General features: G+C 37.6%; 1 protein-coding gene across 1 annotated transcript in view; it reads right to left on the bottom strand.

The window, feature by feature from the left end:
• The window catches only part of luzp2 (leucine zipper protein 2), a 708,607-nt gene that overhangs the window by 258,116 nt on the left and 428,045 nt on the right, over window positions 1–22,446 (bottom strand). Inside the window, exon 4 of the mRNA XM_039753635.1 lies at window positions 10,715–10,796. Within this exon, the coding sequence (XP_039609569.1) occupies window positions 10,715–10,796 (82 nt within the window). The remainder of the gene's footprint in view (window positions 1–10,714; window positions 10,797–22,446) is intronic.

Below are 22,446 nucleotides of genomic sequence, written 5' to 3'. Positions count from 1 at the left end.
TGCCGTACTTGAAGGGTATTGCGCAGGGGGTGTATCATGACCTCCCTGTCGAGGAAGCCACTGATTATGACCTCCTGAGGGCCGAAATCTTAAGCTACTACGGCGTCACATCGGAACAGCAGGCGAGCAATTGGAGGCTCTGGAGATTCGACCTTGATAGTCCTGCCCGGGCCCAGGCCTTTGAGTTTTGGGGCAAAATGGGGCGTTGGCTGAGGCCAGACGTCAACCAGGCTTGCCAGGTGGTGGAACAAGTGGCCTGTGAGGGGCTCATTAACTCGATGCCATAGTATATCGCCCAGCAGGTCTGGCGGCATCCTTTTAAGGATATGAAAAGGCTTCTGGAGGTACTAGAGCATCAACTCGCGGTGAAATGAATCGGGGGGTCAGAGAGGTCCGCTCGCGGGGAAGCTCCAGGTAAGCCAACAGAAAGAACCCCGGCTCCGCCTCACTGTTACAAGGGGGTACTGTGCTCAGTCTAATCCCCTGGCTGTACCAAACACGGGAGTAGTCTTAGTTAATGGGTATTCAGTTGTGACATTGTTTGATTCCGGGAGTAACATTACCATTGTTGCTCGCTGTTTTGTACTACTGCAACAGTGGACTACCCAGCATGTGAACGTAACCTGTGTGCATGGAGAGACCAAGTGGCATAGGTCCGCTAAGTGTTACATGACCTGCAAGGGTGAACCGAAACGGCTATTGGTGGCTATGTTGCCCGAACCGCCCTTTCCAGTTATTCTGAGACAAGACTGGTCTAAAAGTAATTGTGGTAAAAAAAGCACCACTTCTATAGCTGAGTTGGGTCTAGTTATGGATGGACAAGGCACCGTCTCCACGGCTCCCACTCCATGCAACCCAGGAACCAGTGATGATATAAGGAGTCTGGGGGAAGACTTTCTGGCAGCGGACCTTGACCCAAAAGTGCTACCAGGTGAGAATCCGGGTCAGGCTGACGACAACCCCCCAGCTCCACCAGATCCCTTGAACGGCATGGATTATCAGTTTAAGTCCACTCTGGCGTCATTTAAAAGAGAACAGTGGAATGATGATTCCCTAAAGTTTGCCCGGAATGGTATTGTTTCTATTGACGGCAATACGTCAGACATTCCCATAGCACTGGGACCCTACTTTGTACTGGAAAAAGATCTGTTGTATTGAGTTGCTGACAACAAAGGCAAGGTACGGAAGCTATTAGTAGTGCCACAGACCTACCAGCGGGAGGTCTCTGAACTGGCTCACGCCCACCTCATAGGCGCCCATCTAGGGGCCGAGAAAACACTGGAGAGAATAAAACTCCGGTTTTATTGGCCTGGAATTAATGACGAGGTCCACTGTTTTTGTAAGTCATGTCCGGACTGTCAGTTACGTCAGATACCTAGGAGGGACCGTGCGCCTCTTGTTCCGATTCCCCTTATTGATGTCCCCTTTGAAAGGATCGGAGTCAATCTTGTAGGATCCCTTCAACTCGTGGTCATAAATATATATTAGTCATGGTAGACTATGCAACCCGATGCCCAGAGGCAGTTCTGTTGCGCTCCACTACTACAAAAAATATCACACGGGAATTGGTAGCCCTTTTCTCCAGAGTGGGAATACCTAAAGAAGTCCTCATGGACCAAGGTACGCCCTTTACTTCGGATACGTTCAGGGAAGTTGCCAAGTTATTCTGTATTAAGCATCTGAAAACGTCTGTTTATCACCCACAGATGGGTGGGTTAGTGGAACGTTTTAACCAAACCCTTAAACAGAAGCTCCGCAAGGTAGTCAACGCGGATGGTAGGAACTGGGACCAACTTTTACCTCTTGTCCTTTATGCTTATCAGGAGGTTCCACAAGCCTCCACGGGCCTTTCCCCTTTTGAGCTTCTATACGGCCGCCAACCCCGGGGTATTTTGGATGTTCTCAAAGAAGGATGGGAAGGGGAGGCTCTTCCCTCCACCAATATTTTATATTTTGGAATATATTGCGTGGCTGCGAGATAGGTTAGAAAAGATTCAACCTCTTCTAAAGGAACATATGTTGAGAGCTCAAGCTACGCAGGCGCGGAATTATAATCGAAACCCCTCCCTCCGGGATTTCCAGCCGGGGGACCATGTGATGGTGCTCGTGCCTACTTCCCATTCCAAATTGTTAGCCCATTGGCAGGGCCCATACGAGGTAAAAGAGAGGAAAGGGCTCATCGACTATTTGGTGAAGCAACCAAATCGTCGGCCGAGCTAGAGGGTGTATCATGTCAACCTGCTGAAACCAGGGAGGGATTGGGAGGGTCGCCCTCGCATGGAGGCCACCCTCTTCCTTTTCTCAGAAAAATTAGTCCTTAACCTCAGCCCCAATTTGACGTCCCACCAGAGGCAGGAGCTACAACGTGTGATCCTGTCTATCCTGGAAGTTGTCAGTGAGACGCCAGGACGCACCTCGCTGATTGAGCACGACATTGTGACAGACCCGGGGGTGCTGGTTAGGGAACAGACCTATCGCCTCCTGGAGGCAAAATGTGTGGAGGTGGAGCTGGAGGTCCAACGAATGCTGGATATGGACATCGTAGAGAGAGTCACAGCCCGTGGTCCAGTCCCATTGTCCTTGTTTCAAAGCCAGATGGCTCTTGGAGATTCTGTAATGATTTTAGGCGTCAGGTCTCCAAATTTGATGCCTACCCCATGACCCGGGTGGACGAGCTCATCGAACACTTGGGTATTGCTCGTTACCTGACTACTCTTGACATGACTAAGGGATACTGGCAGATTCCCTTAACGGCATCCACTAAAAAAAAAAAGCCTTCAGCACCCCTAGTGGGCATTGGCAATATAAGGTCCTCCCATTTGGGCTGTACGGGGCACCTGCGACCTTCCAGCGTCTGATAGACAGAGTGTTAAAGGCCCACCAGTCCTATTGTGCCACCTACCTTGATGACGTAGTCATCTTTTCTGGCACCTGGGAGGAAGATATGTTGCAGGTTTACGCCGTCCTCTTAACGCTAGCGAAGGCGGGCCTCCGCATTAATCTGCATGTTTTTTCAGATTTAACGAGGCCAAGTATTTGGGCTACCTGGTCGGGGAGGACTGCCTTGGGGACCTGTTACCTCAGCACTTCCGCCACACCAGGAAGTGATGGGGGGAAGATTAAGGAGGACACCCGGTGAGCTGCCAGGAGAACAGCCGGCACTTCCGCCACGCTGGGGTGTGGCCAATGGGGGAGTGCCGGAAACCACCTGGAGCTCATCCGGGAGTGTATAAAAGGGGCCGTCTCCCTTCATTCAAGGCTAGAGTCAGGTAGAAGTAGGACGAGGCAGAGAGGAGAGTGGAGGTAGCCCGAAGAAAGGCATTGAGTGGCCAGGACTGTGTTGGGGTTTGTGCACTGACTTTATTTAGTGTCTGAGTGACACATTATTGTAAATAATTGTAAATAAAACGTGTGGTGGTTTGAAAACAACATGTCCGCCTGTCTGTGTCCAGGTCGGCTCCACAATATATATATATATATATATATATAAATATACACACACACTGGTATAAAATATACTAGAACATCAACCAAATATATTCAGTGATTCCAGAACAACAAAAAAAATAAAAACAAAAATAGCAGCAGGCATAAAATCACATATATTGTATATTAATGAAAGAAATACAAAATAAAATAAATTCAAAGAAAAATTAAAAAGGTACTAAAACAATATGAACAGCATGGCAAAATATTCTGTATAAGTTTATAAATGGCTCGCCATGCAAAAATATAATTTCTGAGATCCTTCACTTCTTTGTGTTTATTATCTTCTCCCTTACCTCAGTGAGAAGAACCAACCTCCTCTTTTTCTTCCTCCTGCTCTTCTCACTTTTTAAAGCCACAAACAATTACACACAGCATATCATTACCCAGACCTAACCCAAGCGCAATTCTAACAATCAGTATTTCATTGAGACAACCATCAATAAATGAGACATCAGTTTTCAAAAGGGAATTTTCATGATTTATCAAAACCCATTTGTAATCACCACATTGGTAAGGACCCAAAGTGGCTGAACCTTTTTCCTGTATGTTTTTGTTACTCCTTCCACGTGGGAATAAATCACATGAATATACAGAATATATTATCTATCTTTGTTTATGTTTGTTTTGAGTTTCTTTTATTTCTATTACATTTTTCTCAATACATTCCATAGTTATGTGTGTTTCTCCTTTTGTTTTTAATTTTATCTGTTGTTCTGGAATTGTGGAATAAATATATTTAGCTGTTTATCTTCTGATTATTTTTTTATTATCCTCTCACATTTAATAATTGTGTATGTACTGAGAACAAGTGCTGCATATATTTGTTACTATACATTCCTTTTACTTTATAATGGATTATTCATAACATGTCTCCTTGAGACACCTGCTCCTTTTCCAATTAATTACTTCTGCACATTATCATGTGTTTTTCTATATTAGATGTTTTTTTTGTGCTGACACTAAATACAACATATTCAAAAGACAGATTAACATCACTTATCCAAGGATTGTTTACAATTGTTGTCCACAAAAGTAGCACTGAATGATTATCAGCATTATACAAAAATTACTGTATGAATAAAAATGCAGCTTTACAAGAAGCTTCAAGTATTCAAGTATAGGTGAAGAATCTGGCATCTTTTTCTCATTTTGCACATTACATTTGGTTTTGTGATTTCGTGAAGTGATAACCTGTTCCTAAAAGATTTTAACTACAAAGAAAACAAGAAACTAAGAAAAGTTTCATCTCATCTATAATGAACTTAAAACAGTCTCCATGTCTGGTATGACTGTGTTGACAATGAAAGCTGCTATATAAAATAAATGTCATCATCAAATTAACTAGAGCTATTTTCTGTCAGATGGATATAATATGTTTAGTAAAAATACTAAATAGTAACTTTGAAGAAACTGTTTTATAGACAGTTTATGTTCAATATCTAGTTCAAACAGAGGCATTGTGTACAAGATGTTGTGTATTTTAGTATATTATCACAGTAACTACTACATGTTCGATTTGGTGCCTGCATGTTATGCATTCTTTGTAGCATGTGGCCAAACTTGTGTTTGTGGTCGCATTTTCATTCATTCACAGCAACATAGCTTTCTCTAATCACTACATCTATTTTTGCCACTGTGATACTGCAGTTTGAAAGACTGTCTCATTGCTACAATTTATTGGTTTTCTCTGTATTCTACAGTATTCTCGTTTCTATTCACATAAAAATGTCCTGTTAAATCTAAACTGATCTTTTGAGTTCAGTGAAAGATTGTTGTTTGTGACAGATTTTCATAAATGCATACAATGATGCTGTGAAGGTCTCCACCTCCCTACAACTCACTACTGATAAAATAATAAATTAATGGATTCATATGTTTTAACATTCTTACTGGGTTCACAATAAAGAGAGAGATCACTCTCCTTTACTTTCAAAATTATTCTTCATGTCAATCCTTGAAACAATTTCTGTTTACCACTAGACACAGGGAAACCTTATATTTTGTACACCTAATTAGGGTTTTTGTGCTGCAGTATACACATCTTCTCCTGCAGTCTGTTGCAGTTGCCCCACAGAAGTTAAGTGTGCTTTTATTTATTTTATTATTTTTCTTGTTGCTGTTGTTTTTTTCTTGCATTTCACATCTTTAATAAACTAAATACACACATACATTTCCATACCAGCCTCTTCCAGTTCTGGGTTACAGGGGAGGAGAAAATACATTTCCTGACTGCCCAGGGCAAAGAGGTAGTCATACAGACACATTCTGAGTTACTGTATAAACTACTACACCACTTCCACCAGCACCAAAAAGATCAGCAGAGCTGTGAAAGATTTTTTATATTGTTTCTAAGCTTGCATTTACACCATGAGCAAGCCACTATCTGATGAAACTTTTTCTTTTCTCTCATGTGCTCACAATACAGCAGTGTCAGCAGTGTGATACAGTGACATTCAATTGAGGTGGGGGTCTTCACATTAAGCATCAAGAGGTATAAGTACAGTGTAACAGCAATCACACGTATGCTAAGAAACATTGTCTGTGCATCAGACAGCGTCAAATCATAAAACTGCACACTACAATGCTTCTAATTTTACTAGAAGCAGTGCTTACAGTACAGATCAAGCAATGTATAAAGATTAGCTGCCACCGGAAACAATTAATTTCCTGCCTTTAAGCACAGCTGTGACATGTGATATGAATAGCCAATCACAGACAACAAGACCTCATTAGAATGTGCTGAAATTCCTTTATCCAATTTCAATCAGCCTTTCACTATATTTGCCTTGAAGTAACTTTCAGAGAGATCTTTCATAAAAACAGATTTATTCAGTTGTGATGCGCTGCTCATCTCAGGATATACGTGTGCAAATCACATACTTTACTAATGAAAGAAAGCAGACAACATATAAACTTGTAATTCATAATTATATTCTTGGAGGCTACTTTTGAAACTTCTAACAGGTGTTGTTCCATAAATGCAAAAAGCACATATGTTTTGTTTACCCCAACTGTAAGCTAAGATGACATGATATTACTTTCAGATCATCACAAATGTCCCAGTTATCTGCTGAGTAGTTTATCGCCTTCAAAATGAGCTCCATTGGTTCATACATCTCTTTCATGCCTACCACATGAAACAGAAGGTTCATTGTTACCACTGTGCAATTATACACCTTTCAAGCTTGCTTTACTAGAATTTATAAATAGTATCCACTGATCAAGTACATGTTCACAACCCCCAGCATTTTCCAGTCTGCAGTAGCCAGTTAACTGTATGTGGAAATCACAAAAGTGTGAACGTCTGGTACGTTTTTGTAACAGATTTCATAACTGTGGTCTGCAGGATAACAATTCAAATTTCTTTTTTGATAGTGACAGATTCATCTAAATCAGGTTGGCCTAACGAGTGCGGCTTGCTCTGTTCAAATTTTGGATTGTTCAACTCATCAAAATCAACATCATCTTCCAGATCTTTGTCAGAACGGTCAGTTTCAATTGCAGTAACTTCAGGAGGAATTGGCATGGATTCTCTTCATCATGCGGCACTGACTTAAGTGTAGACTCCCAGTCAGAATAAACAATTTTTGACTTAATTTTCTTTGAAAGTCCAGCAATTTCAGTTATAGAGATATAACCGCTAAATGAGAATTTTTTTGTTCACTCCACACCATTCAGTGACTGCGTAAACCCAGAGCTACACACTTTTCAGCAGACACAATGTGCCCAACTTTCATTCTGATCTGTGATTTTGACATCCAAAATAGAACTTTGTTAGGTTCTTATGCTGATTAAGTAGAGTATATTCACAACAAATGTATCAAAAATTGTTGGATGGCTCAACTCAGCTGCACCTATTGAAGCAGAAACACTCAACTAAAACTTAGCAAGCTTTAGGCATGTCCTCAGTCTTATATATTTTACTCATCTGACTGGCCTCTGCAATTGTTTCCAGACACTTCCGCCAGCATAGCTCCAGGAATATTTTGATGCTAGGGGCTAGCAGGTGTACAGGTGTTAGTAGTGGTAATCGTGGTGACACGCAATAAGATGTACAGCAAACTATATTATAAATGTGTGTATAGCTTAAGAACTGGATGTGCTTGGCAAATCCTGGGTTAACATTTGGAATCGGCATGCTCAATTTATTACATAACGTGTTTGACCCTGAGCAGCAAAATGTCTGTGTAGTAACTATTAGTGCCTCCTTGAATCTGTAATGTTCAAGATCTTAAACATAAATCCTGAAGGACAAGATTTATTTATCAAACAGAACAGATTTGCTTAGGGGCATTAAACTAGGGGCAAAAAATGTAGCTAAAGTTGATAACACTAAATAGGAAAATTCAAAGTTATTAAAAATATAGTACTCATAAACAGTTTTCAACGCAATTTGGACATTAATTTTACCACAAGATCATTTTATAGTATGTTGTCGATGTGATGGCACATGATATGGAACTTAACATATGCAGCAAAAATATAGCACCATAGGAACTAGGTATACGAAATGGATAATTTCAATGAAATGAAACAAGACATTTTAGAAAATGGTGCCAATGATGATGTGACCATTATAATAGTGAAATAAGTATTTAATAAATAAATGAGAAAGAATATTATCTGCATGATCCTGACACTTGTCATATGATTTAACACTTTCTATGCTCATTCCGAATCAAACAACCCACAGACTTCCAGCAGAATGCCAATTTTACAAAAGGGTGTCTGTCTCACACTGTCTGTTAATGAAGTAAGGAGATCCTTGACAAAAGTCGACACTCTGAAAAATGATGGTCCGGATGGTATCTCCACTCATGCTCTCCAAACATGCTAATCTGCTGGTGGACATTTTGTGCAAGATGTTCAGGATGTTGTTGGCTCAGGATACAAATTCCCCACTTGCATTAAGACAACCATCATTGTTACAGTAACCAAGATTTCAAGAACTAGTTGTCTGAAAGACTAATGGCCCGTGGCTTCTCACAATATCATGAAATGTTCTGAGTGGTCGGCCTTTGCCTACAGTATATCAATTCCAATATCCTAGACACCCCGAGATTACTTCAGTTCGCCTTTTGCACAAACAGCTCCATGGAAGACACAGTTTTCATAGCCAGCCATGCAGCATTAACCCAACAAGGCATAACAAGCATGTGTATGAGAAGGGTGTTTATTGTCTTTAGCTGGGCATTCAACACCATTATCCCCCTCAAGGTAGCACACCATCCTGTGTAACCAGATCCTGACTGATGAACCTCAAGTAATATTACTAACAGCCACTGGAGTGGAAGGTATGTACATTTTGCCTAGAATTTGATTGACATGTATAAGGGAATAAACCAGATGTTGAGACCAGAGTCGACAAAAAGAAAAACTTTTATTATGTCATTCAAAACAATGCCTTTAACAATGCCTTTTCTCATTTGAACAAAAGGGTAAAAGCCACAATGGTTAAAGCAGAAATTCATATTTTTCACTCAACTTAAAAACAATGTTAGCATTTGCTATTTTACTGTCAACCAGACTCCAGCTGAACTCTTTCACAATTGTTCTACAATACATCATTTTAATTCCTTGTCAACATAGTTAGACACCTTGATAAAAAATATGTAAATTATTATGTGCATGCACTTGAGAGGCAGTGTAAGGGCTCTGGTGATGGTAGCTACCAGCCAAACCAGGGGTGGGCACTGGTGTACTAATGCCTTTACTCTTCCTCAGTCTGCGGAAGGCTATTCCACCTCTCAGGTCACTTTAATTATCTGCCCTATTTGACCTGCATCTTTCTACCTGGAACCCATATGACTTGCAATTCTGCCATCTATGAGTCAGTTCAATATCAGACTCCCCTTTGAAAACATGTCAACCTTATCTTTGATTTATTTTCATTATGTAGGGTCAGAGAAGTGTCCCAAACCTTTTTTCTGTGTCTGCTTCTTCTATATATATTGTCATGCATGTGCCCCTAAGGATCACCAACCAAGCTCTTCCCAGGTATGTGATGAGAGCAACTGATTCTGCTCCTTCCAGTCCCTGGGCTACAAAAAGACTTAATAGGGAGAGGACCTAAAAGAAGGAGCTCTGTAACATTCCATCCAACGGCAGATTGAGATAAATAAGCAACAACCCTGTTTAAGTGCCAACTAATTTTATTTTTGTTGATTCTTTACATCACCATGCTTTATTTTTTGTTTGTGACTAAAAGTAAATGGTGGGGGGGGCGTGTTGGCACCCCAAAATTCTCCTCTTGTTGTGACCTTCACTCACTTGGATTACTACAAAATATAATTATACAGTATATATCATAAAGCAGATATCACCAATCATGGCTCAGAATACTGGCCTCATAGTGAAGGTCAGTAGTAGCAACACAAAATATACGCATTATTTAAAAGTTATTTCAAAAAGATAAATAGCCAGGGGAAATAATAAGTGCGACACAACACAAAAAAAATCTGTAAACCTTCACATTTCCTGTTCCCATGTGATTTAATTTTCCCTATGCCCACATTAATGGAACTGCTAAGAATTATGTTTTATAAAAGAAAAAATGTCCTGCAGTATAAATCAAACAGCAAATATAAAAATACTCACCTTCAGCTGTTATAATAACATGATGACATGAACTCCACGCAAAATTTAGCAAACTAACAAAGATTTTGCTTAAATTTTAAATATAAAAGGTAGATATATTAATTTAAGGCTGCATGGTGGCACACTGGAAGGCACTGTTGACTTGAAACCCGACAGTCTGAATGTTACACTATTTCACGTTCTTTTACATCATGCTCAGTTTTGTAAGTGTACTGTGCTTTCTTCCATATTCTAAATACAAATGTTGAAGCTGGTGTGTGCTTGAATGTTCTCTGTAATGGTTATGTCCCAGCTATTTGCAACACTGTATTGGACTAAGAAAATTATAAAAGTGAAATGATGTCATCTACTCCTGAGAAAATTTAATTTAGCATAGTATCATTGACACTGCATGAACATGTGTCTCATACCCAGGTATAGCCTATAGTATTTTAAGCAGATTCAAAGGATATCTATAATAAAGAACAGGGACAACATTCTGTGGAGTTTGATAGAATTCAATGCTTCTCAATTCCCTAGTTTGGAATGAGGTTCCTCTGCATGAATATTTTACACAGTGTAATATTGTCATATGTCCTCTGATTTTGTGGTACTGTCATGCTGGACTCAGTTTCACAGTAGTACTCACGGTGGCCTGTTGCTTCTCCGCCTTCTCTGCAGCTTCATTAAGCTGTTTTTGCAGGGCTTCCTGTAGGGACTTCATCTCTTCCCTGACAGAAACAAAACAGAAGCTGTCAGCCTTCATTGTCAATACACGGTGTGACATTGCCTTCTGAAATCAAACTCTAGACTGACGTCTGGCCTTTCGGCATTTTCATCATATTCTTTCTTATGACACAACACAATGATCTATGCAACTTTTTATGTAAAGGCAATCACATACTCAGATATACTTCTAAAATGTTAAAGGTAGAGGAAGCAAAAATATTTTTTAAACAAATAAAGCATTTTGTACTTACAATAAGGTAAGTCAAAAAATGATTACCTTTCACATTCTATCTGTGCATCCATGTAATGAAGTACTTAATCCAATTCTTTGGAGCACTGGGAGCACTGATTGCCAGGGTGCCAGTCTACACACCTTGGCTAAGGGTCCAAAACTTATGTAGATGTAGAGAACTTGATAGATCCATGGAGACAATGGGCAGTATGTATTTGAACCCAGTCTTTGTTAGCTGTGACACATGAACACTAATCGACGTACCATTGCGTGCTGCTTTTTATACTGAATTGCTAAATAATTCTGCTCCTATTGGACAGTAGATGCAAAACTCTGCTTCAGTGGATGACTTTGCTGCTGGTTATTACTCTAATCAAATTATGAACTACAAGCAAATTCATTCTTCAAACTGGACATTTATTAAACACTAGCAAAATACCCGCGCTTCGCAGCGGAGAAGTAGTGTGTTAAAGAAGTTATGAAAAAAAAGGAAACATTTTAAAAATAACGTAACATGATTGTCAGTGTAATTGTTTTGTGAGTGTTATGAGTGTTGCTGTCATCAAGGATTTGATTATCTTATTTCTTTCAATCAGGTTCGTATTTGGAGGATGTGTTGTGTTCAAGTTACATTCCGTGTTTGTCAACCGTTGTAAAGATAACAGGTTTCATTCATCGAAGTGTTCACTACCCTAATCGGTACTCGTGAATCTAAGACGTTTAACAGGCATCTATGAACTTAATTTAAACTTAAGCTTTACACCTTGCTTTCCTATTGATATGTCTACAAAGGCTTGTTCAGCTTCAGAGGGTTGTTCCTTTCTTACTGCTAATAACTTTTACCTGAGACATCACACACTGCATGCATGGGTTTACCTTTCCCAGTCCTGCAAACTTTAGCGAAGTGGTTCAATTTACCTCATTTTTTACACTGTCTTCCTTTAGCTGAACATTGACATTTTCCACCGTGTACTTTGTTTCCGCAGTAGCTGCACTTATGAATAGGCTTGTATGCGTCACTCGCTTCATATTCTTTTGCTGCCTTCTCAATTGTGTAATGCGTTTTTTGTTCAGCGCTCTTTAGAGCTCTTGCTTGTTGTCTGAGTACTGCATTCACAGTCAGTTCACGTAAGCCGCTCGGAGTACATGCATCAAAGTTTCTCAGCTGTGCTTGTGCTATCTCATGCGATCTTGCGATGTCCACGGCTTTATTTAATGTTAGCTCAGACCCGGCAATTAAAAGTTTCTGTTGCACTTTCGCTGAGTTTGTGCCAAACCCTATTGTATCCCTGACCATCTTATCGTCGTTTGCATAAGCACAGTCCTTCACCAGCAATTTTAACTCCGTTACAAAGTGATCAAAAGTCTCGTTTATACCCTGCGTCTTCTCATTAAACTTGTATCTCGCGAATATCGTATTCGTCTTAGGCATGACAAAAGCCTCAAAACGGTCATAATAAGTTTTCAGTACCTTGGCTTCCTCCTGGGTGAGAGTCAATGTGTTAAAAATGTCTCTTCCTTTTTCCCCAGTCCACAGGAGCAGGTAGCTGCATTTCTCACTCTCGTCTTTGCCTTTTAGCGGGCCAGAAAACATCAGCTCCACGTGCTGTCGGAATTTTTTCCATTCTCCCGGCAGGTTAAGAGAATCCCAGTCAATTCGTGGCGAGGGAACTCCAACGAAATCCATGACTGTCCTCTATTCTGACACCAAGTCTTGTTTTCACAAATTGTGAAAAATGAAATGATGGCGAGACTTTCTTTTAAAGTATGCAGGGGAACTTTATTTATTACAGCTCTTACACTCACGGCATCCGTGCTCTAAATTAACTTCCATAATAGTAACCTTGAGGTCCCTTTTTCTGGTGCCTTCCTGATGACATAGGGGCCTAAACCATGCCTGATAATAATACATTTCAATGACATTTAAATATTACAGTGATCACCTCGATAGACATCTCACCACCCAAATCGCTACTCGTGAATCTAAGATATTTAACAGGCATTCCTGGGTATTAACTTTTTAAATTGCCTGCGAATATTTAGTGGCAGCGTGTCTATTGGATTGCTGTTGATGGACGGCCTTGTATGGGCTGGCACTCAATTACGTGGGAGGCGTGGGTATGGGGGATGCAATATGGGCAGGCAGCCAACTACGTGGGAGGCGTGGTGATGGGGGACGCAACTCCGCCTCACACGGCAACCGAGCTGCAGGCTATGGCCGTATATATGTACGTAAGTAGGATTCAGTTATGACCATTACGCGTAGAATTTTGAAATGAAACCTGCATAACTTTTGTAAGTAAGCTGTAAGGAATGAGCCTGCCAAATTTCAGCCTTCTACCTACACGTGAAGTTGGAGAATTAGTGATGAGTAAGTGAGTGAGTCAGTCAGTCAGTCGGTTAATCAGTGAGGGCTTTGCCTTTTATTAGTATAGATTTTATTGCTCTGTTTCTTCATTTATAGTGAAACACACCTATGACTTTTTAAGGCAATAAACTTGAACATTTTCCTGTAAAAATTGGAATAGTTTTATAATCCTTAATTTGCCTTTTGAGATCTACCAATAACTGGATATATTTCTAAAGACCACATGGAAATGTAATTTAAACTGAATTAACTACTCATCAGCATACATTTACACTTCTATCTGCTCCTTAATAATTTTCAGATTTAAAAGAAACTTTGTATGCTATAAACAGTTAAGAAGGACAATGCCTAAAAAGAAACTATTTATTCAAATGTAAAAGAAAATGAATAAGTGGAATATGCTTATACCTGTGAACTGAAAAATATTATAAAACACATTTCTTAATTGCTTAAAACACACTGTGGTGTACTTTTAACTCTACTAAACAGAATCATATATCATTGAAGAAAAAGTAAGCTAAAAAAACAGTTAAGTAATAATTCTAAATCTTCACATTTTGTTATCATAAGAAATATCAATGTGCAAAATAATTCCACTCTTCTCAATCCAGTATGTTAATATTTTAATATTTTTAAAATTGTGCATGACACCTGTATAATAGAGGACTATTGTTCACAAAAATAAGTTGTGTACAGAATGGTAATGTCTCCAAGAAAGCATCTTTGCCAATTGTCAAAAATTGTGTATGGTCAAACTAAAATGCAAGTTGTGCAATTTTCATGTTTTCTACTATTTTGTAATCACATACGTAGACCTCGAAGTGCTGCTGATTGAGAGATGACCAAATGTGCAAATAAGGCAAAAACAAAGCCTGGACCACCACAAATGGAGACTGTCTGGACGAGAAGAAATCAGCAGCATTTTTGGTGAGGGTGGTATTTTCATATAGGCATAAAATAATAATAATAAAAATATAAAAAATGAGAGTTGAATCTAAACTGTAGAAATTACATGCATATAAATCACCCAGTTGTATGCTGCCTTTAAAACTTTTAAAAAATATTTTAATTTTAAAAGTTTCAAATATCTCAGGACTGCAAGCAGTGCATGAAATTTTGAAAGCTTCTATTTGCCTTTCATTTTCCTGATTTTCACATATTGCATTGTGTAAATATTGTTTACCATTTTATAAAATTTGGTTAATATCTGGAATGTTATGTGGAATTTGGGGGTTGAGATCTTAGAATCTTAAAGGTTGAGTACTTAGGGTTAACTTGTCTTGCTAACCATGCGAACAGCCTAAACTCATATTTGCTTTAGCTCATATTTATTTTACCTCAAAGCTTGTTTCAAAGGTCAAAGACAAAAGAATAGCACAGGTGTTAGACATTGGTGTTTATTATAATTTAGCCTTGCCACTGTTTCTAACATTGTTTTTTCTTCCTTACAAGAAATTACACTTGATAAGAGATGCACAATGACATATATGTGTGAAGTGATAAAAGTCTCTTGCTCGATGCACCGAGTGCACACACTACAGAAACTGCAGCAGGATCCAGCACAGGGCATATATGTGTGTCTAGCAGTAAACCCTTACATCAGACTGATCAACAATTTAAGTGTTTGATTTATTTCTCACAAACATAATTTCTTTATTAGCCTCAGTAGTTTTTAAAGATCAGTCAAAAGTACAATGTCTGTTAAATGTTTCTTAAGGTTGCAACAATTGTTTTTAGTTAGAAAAGGCAGGTATCTTTTAGCTTACAGGACAGAGTTTGAAATTGCCAAGGTATTTAGAGAAACATGCAGGATGAGAGAAAAATGAATTTCACTTTAAATTCAATTTCACAATCACAAAACACAATAAAAATATATTTGGAGTCATACAGAAGCAGTAAGAATTTATACATATGTAATGTTTTTAACAATTTTGTGTGTTTTATTGATTTTAAGATAATCCTTTTCACTTTTTTCCAAACATTTTGTTTATTTATTTAATTTTATTTTATTATTTTGCAAAATTGCTATATTGTGGGAGTATTGTATTAGGGTAGTGGTTCCCAGACTTTTTTAATGGACAACCCTCTTTTGGGTGAGAGTTTCATTTGCAATCTTCCATCAACCCCACTTGGAAACAAACAGCAGCAGGATGGCGGTAAAATACTAATCAAATAGTTGAAACACTAGCAACATCTTTTACCCAATAATGTAATTTATTTGTTTTTGTTTTGTTCTTTGTGCTTCTTGGACTTTCCACCATGTTCGAGAAAATGCATGCTAATTACTTTTAATTGCTGCATCGTTGCTCGACGGCACTAGAGTCTTCTGGAAATTTCAATTTGGTTTTATTTACAGTATATAAACACTGAAGAGCGATGAGACATCATTTCAAAGCTGTGCTGCTGAGTGACAAGTAAAATCTTTATATATATATAATACACTACCGTGGCTGTTCATTTGTCTGTCCAGGATTTTAAATCACCTGTAGCTCGCAAACTATTTGAACTATTAACCTGAAACTTGGGACACATATACTACGTGATGTCTACTATCCGCTTTCAGGGTGATGATTTACGGTCTTTTAATTTTAATTTAATTTTATTGTAGAATCAACTCTCTGCAGTGGCCAGCAGGGCAGCTTTTTTTTGTCCACCCTGGCCATCGGACCTTACTTATTCTGTGTTAATTAATGTTGACTTATTTTTATTTTTTATTGTGTCTTCTATTTTCCTATTCTTCATTTTGTAAAGCACTTTGAGCTACATTTTTTTATATGAAAATGTGCTATATAAATAAATGTTGCTGTTGTTGGTAGCTGTGCGGCGTATGCGTATGGGTGCCATTCTCATCCCTACCACCTTCGCCGTCACTTCCCCTACCTCTTCATATCTTAAATCATTCTTGAGGCAGATTCAAGACTTAAGTGCCATCTTAAGTGAAAAATTAAAGAAAACATACTATGTAATTGCAACACAAACACTGATTCAATCAGTTTTAAAGTGAAAAGATGCCGACGAAAGAAGAGAAGGAGCGGGCCGCTAGGGAGGAAGCAAGTGCATCAACCTCTGAGCAAATGAATGCAAAACGTACAGAGAAGGAGTATGAAAATTATGAATTCTCAAGTCAAGTGTATTCACTGCACGTTATCATGCAGTGCACCGTTACTGGTATTGAATTTTTAATGATAAGGATGAGCTATACCCATTTTCTTAAAGATGGATACATTTTTAAAAAGATCAATGGAACATTCTACATCTGGAAGTGACAAGAAAAAAGAGAAAAATAGACTGTATGGTGATGAATATATCAAATATGATTTTACTGTTATTTCCAATAAACCTCAGTGTGTAGTTTGTCAAAAGAATGGATTAAGCTACCTCAACATTTAAATAGCAAACACTCAGGCAAAAAAGACAAGCCTGTGGAATTCTTTGAAAGAAAGCTAAAATACCACCACAAGGAGCAAGCCATTTCTACTTCAAGAACCAGTACTAATGAAAAAAGCATCACTAGTAAGTATCAAGTTGCACTTCATATTGCAAAATCCTGTAAGCCACATATAACTGCCAAAAATCAGATTTTACTGACAGCTGTTGATATGGTGCAAATAAAGGTTGGTAAAAAAGAGGCCGGCAAGTTCAAAATAATACTTTGCTCCAATAATACGATTCAAAGAAGAGTAAACGACATGGCAGAAGATATTAATAATAATAATAACAATTGACAAAAAGACAATTGATTCATTCCAGTGCATTCAAGAACTCATTGAAAATGTAGCTGTGTTTAATATGGTAAATTCTGAGCTCAAGGTGTGCTGCTACCTCACATTCCTTTTTCATATCGTGTCCTTTCTATTGCAATCTCTTCATACATATATCATCAGTGAACTGAACTGCGATTCAATGTACTGCGAGTCAATTGCCTGCAATTCAGTACACAAACTAATTCTTTTGGTGCAGTTCAGTGTACTGCATTGCGAGTCCATTGTCTGCAGTTCATTCCTCAGTTCTGTACAGGAACTGATTCTTTCAGTGAACTAGTTCAATGTACTGTGCTGTGAGACTGTTGTCTGCAGTTCATTAATTAATTTCTCAGGATCAGTATGGTTATAGCCACTCAGTCCGAGTGTACTGATCAAAGGGTAGAGTTTCATATAATCTACCAAATTAGTCATTGGCTAGTTGTGATCCCCACCCCCCAGCTCTTTATTGGGGTCACGACCCACACTTTGGGAACTACTGTATTAGAGGGCCTGAATCGCAATAGGTGTTGTATGTGGATTAAGTGTATCGACTCATGACTAGTAAGGATATTTGAGTTGGGGGCTGGAGAGGATAGTGTTACGGCAGTGGCAAAAACGTGCTTACCTCAGACAACATTATTTTATTACGTCAAACCTATCCATATCTTTTTTAAAATGAGAAACTAGATACAAAACATTGATCATCGTGGAATGCATTGACAAGTGGGACTAACTACAATGGACAGACATCTATTTTAAACATCTTTTATAAATAATATGAATTTCTAAATTTATCTACAGAAAATATTCAATTCAATTTTGCAGTATTTTTGTGTAGAACTCTGCAGTGAGCACTGTATCAATCAATCAATCAACATTTATTTATATAGCACATATTCATACAAAAAAATGTAGCTCAAAGTGCTTAAAAAGTGCTGTAGAAAGTTCCAAGGTAAAACATAACTGCCAACTACTGTATATAAGTTAATAATTTCATAAAATATATGAATTAGGTCTCCATTATTAGCAGCTTAATTAACACTCTTAATATTATAAAGTATTATGTCCCTTTAAAGCATGATACTGTATTTTAAATATATATGGTATTTATTATATGGTAAATATTTATCCTCTGCAGCAATGACTGTACGGATAAGAACGAGTCTAACCTCAATTTTGCTGGCAACACAAAGAGGGTGGGTCTTATTTCAACAGCGACAAGACTAAATACAGAGGGGATCAGTGCCCTGACACAAAAAATGCCTTTCCCTCAATGTGACAAAGACCAAAGAGATAATACTGGACTTCAGGAAACAAGTAGGTCTACACTTCTCTATCAACATAAATATGACTAATGTGGATAGGGTGAGCAGTTTTATGTTTCTCTATTTGCACATCACCAAAGACCCTACATGAACTGTTCACACCAAAAAAGTGGTGAAGATGGTGCCTTTTTATCCTAGACACTATTTAAAGCATTCTAAATAGTTGCATGACTGCCTGGTACAAGTGCTGCACTGCCCTCAGTTGCAAAGTCTTGCAGAGGTTAGTTTGTTCTGCCCATCAAATCATTGAAGGTGACATTCTTAACCTACAAGACATTGATGTTCGGCTATGTTGAAGGAAAGCCAGGAAAATCATCAATGACCCCAGTCACCTGAATCACGAACTGATGACATTATTACATTCAGCCAGACAATAATTGTAGTATTACGGCTCCAAAACAGCTTCTTCTATCAAGCTGTTAAGATACTGAACTGTCAATATGGACTGGCACTAACACTTATCAACATCCCATCCTCCTCAACATTCATGTTGCTGTTCCTTTATTCCTACATTTCATTGTATCACAACTATTTTGGGTTATAAGTATACATTGTATAGTGTACAAATTGTTGGTATGCTTAATTGTTTACTTATGAATTTATTGTGTACAGTATATGACTGAGGACTTGATATTTACGTAACTGTATTTATTATGTGTATATTCTGTTGTGTAAATTTCCACTAAAATATTTCTGTGTACCTTACATAAACATTTTTTGCTCACCTGTACATTTGTGCTATGTGATGTGACTGACAATAAAGTGACTTGTCATTAAAAATGGGACCAAATTATTTCAAGACTAAGAATACCTAGTATTATTAATATATGTAAATGATTTGTATAGGAATATGAATAACAAGCTGGTTAAGTTTTTTAGATGATATCAAGATAATCTGGAATCCGTTAAATCTTTACAGTAGGACAGCATACAGGCTTGGGCAGATTTGTCGTAGGTGAAATTTAATGTAAGTAAATGTAAAGTATTATACATAGGAACTAAAAATATTAGGTTTGAATACAGAATAGGAAGTCTGAAAATTGAGAGTACAACTTATGAGAAGGATTTAGGAGTCATGGTGGACTCTACGTTTTAAATGGTGTACAGAAACCATTACAAAAGCCAACCGAATTTTAGGTTATGTAGCACAATGTGTAGAGTACAAGTACAAAGAGGTTCTGCTCAAGCTTTAAAATGCACTAGTTAGACCTCACCTGGAGTTTTGGTCTGCAGGTTACAAAACAGAAATAGCAGTGCTGGAAAAAGTCCAGACAAGTGTGACTAGGTTCATTCAAGAGCTACAATGAGGAAGGAGTAAAAGAGCTGAAATTTATCAGTTTAAGCAATAGAAAATTAAGATGTGACATGGTTAAATTGTTTAAAATTATGAAGGGAATTAGTACAGTGGATAGAGACTGTTATTTTAAATGAGTTTAGCAAGAACAAGGGGACACAGTTGGAAACTTGTTAAGAGTAAATTTTGCACAAACATTAGTAAGTTTTTCTTTACGATGAGAAACATAGACACTTGGAACAAGTTACCAAGTAACGTGGTAGACAGTAAAACTTTAGGGACTTTCAAAACTTGATTTGATGGTATTTTAGAAGAATTAAGTGGATAGGACTGGCAAGTTTTTGTAGGGCTGAATGGCCTGGTCTTGTATTGCTTGTTCTAATGTTGCAATGATATTTTTGTTAATGGCATAGTCAATAAATTGATTACAGAGTGTTAATAGCTGGTTTCTAATGGATGCCTAACCTAAACTGTAAGCTATATGTTTAAAAATGAAGAGAAGGCAGTGTCAAACTGATTAACATAAATGGATCCTAGCCATATCTGTCCATTGACATAATCATTGAATTGTGTGAAGCTGACAAAGTAGGAAGGGAAAACAAAAATGCCAGTCAAACAAAAACTCTATGTTAATGTTTTAAATGTAGACATGGGAGAATGTCTTCGCAAAAAAAAAATGAAGTTTATATGAAGACTGATTCTCATTATGTATGGGTAACAGATGTTATTTAAAGCCTCTGGCTTCATGTTGTGGCTTTTATGTTTAATTTGGGAGTAATTGTTGGAATGATTCTAGTGAATCACATTTGCCCCTGCTTGTTATCTGTACAAAAAATATTAAATGTATTAAAATACCTTTATTTCTATCAGCACTAATGTGTAATGAAGCCTACTATTAAAACAGCTTATTTTTTCTGTTGCACATTGAAGAAATTTAGCATGATTTTTTTTCTAGGAATTGGTATGGTGTTTAATATAATTGTAGTTTTGCCTTTTTTTTACAGTTGCAATTACATAAAATGATGCATCTTTAACCTCTTCAATTTTTATTGAAATTATCAACCTATTAAGTCTTCAAATGTCTTTCAGTTTTTGTAAACCTCCCCAATTACACTGCTTACTAAAGAAGAACTTTCAATATATGGCTTGGATTTTTTGTTGGCAAATTACATTACTACTAATTTTCTGCTTGCTTACACAGAGCTGTAGCTGCTCTTCAGGACATTAAATATTTTTGGAGAAATTTCTTGCTACGATACCAAGCTTTGATTTAGGCTGATGCTTTGTTTAGTCCTAAGGTACTTAGCTTCTGCAAATTATAATCAGCTCTAGTGGACATAAGCAAAAAATATATATTTGTTTCCTTATTCATCATGAGACACAGCAAGATGTTATCTTCATGACAATACAGGCTGAAACAAATTAGTATTCACAGCCTCCTTGAAGACCATTAAGTTATGAAATATATATGTGATTCCTGGAATCTCCTGAAAGAAAGGCAGCTGAAATAATCAGTTGAAAGGAATTGGAATAATGTTTTCATTTTTACAGAGTTTTCCAGGAAAGCAGATGAAAGATACCAACAATATCTCTGAATCAATTAAACAAAATGCCTTCACAGCAAACCCAATTACAAGGCACACTAAAAAGAACAACGTATGGAGTTACAACATTTGTTCACTTACAGCAAGTGCAATGTAATCTGTATTTTGCTTGATGCAATGATAACAATATAGAAGACACCAAATCAGCCAAGATTAGATCTAAAATAAATCAGCTAAGACTGCCAGCCCCAAACACACCAGCTGCTGAAGACTTAGCAGCCAGCTGGTGGCAATATGCCCTCGTGCTGTGAATACTAAGAGCAGCAGGAGCCGCTGGTGAGGGGCAGCACCACATACACAGAAAATAAAGCACATTTTAAGCTTTACCTAAACATTACAATGACCAACTTCTTATTAAACATGCTCAGCTTTGAAATATTAACAATAATTTAACTACTCTCATTAATCAGTCTATGATTATATAACATTTTATATCATGATTAGGAATGACACATGTATTAATCATGATATACTAGCAACTGTATTAATTGATCTTGACATGTTATTAAAACTATTCTTGGAATAGTGTATTTTGGCATTTTAACATTTTCAAACAGACTTTAAAGGAATACTAAATTGTGCACTTGTCAGTTCCAGCATTTCTGATCGACAATATATGTTTTCTGGCTACATTTTGATACTAAAGTACTTGACTAGGATTTGAAATTCATTTTTATTCTTGTTCATATGAAAAAAAAAATTTGGCATATAGTACTGCAGTTAACTAATTAATTAATCCCTAAACAGCGGACATATGATTCACAGTTTCACAAGATATGCCTCTTTGACCCATTGGTAAAACTTGTACATTTTTTGAGCAAAAACTACATTTTTATCTAATTACTGCAATTTATAGGTCTGTTATAGTTTACAGTCTATGAAAGCTGGTGTCTATGAAAACTTGTCTGAAACCCTATCAATTTGTGTTCTGCTAATTTTTATTTTTTAAATGGAAACGTTGTTACTCACATTTTACTTCTCTTATTTTCCCAATACTGTATATATGTATGTATGTATGTATGTATAAATATTGAATATATGAATTTTTAACAGACTTGCACATTTTAGGCTTCCTTGAAAAGGACC

The sequence above is a fragment of the Polypterus senegalus genome, chromosome 1 (assembly GCF_016835505.1).
Source record: "Polypterus senegalus isolate Bchr_013 chromosome 1, ASM1683550v1, whole genome shotgun sequence".
Taxonomy (NCBI): domain Eukaryota; kingdom Metazoa; phylum Chordata; class Cladistia; order Polypteriformes; family Polypteridae; genus Polypterus; species Polypterus senegalus.
Note: the sequence above shows the minus strand (reverse complement) of the source record. Positions and strands in the feature narration are given on the sequence as shown.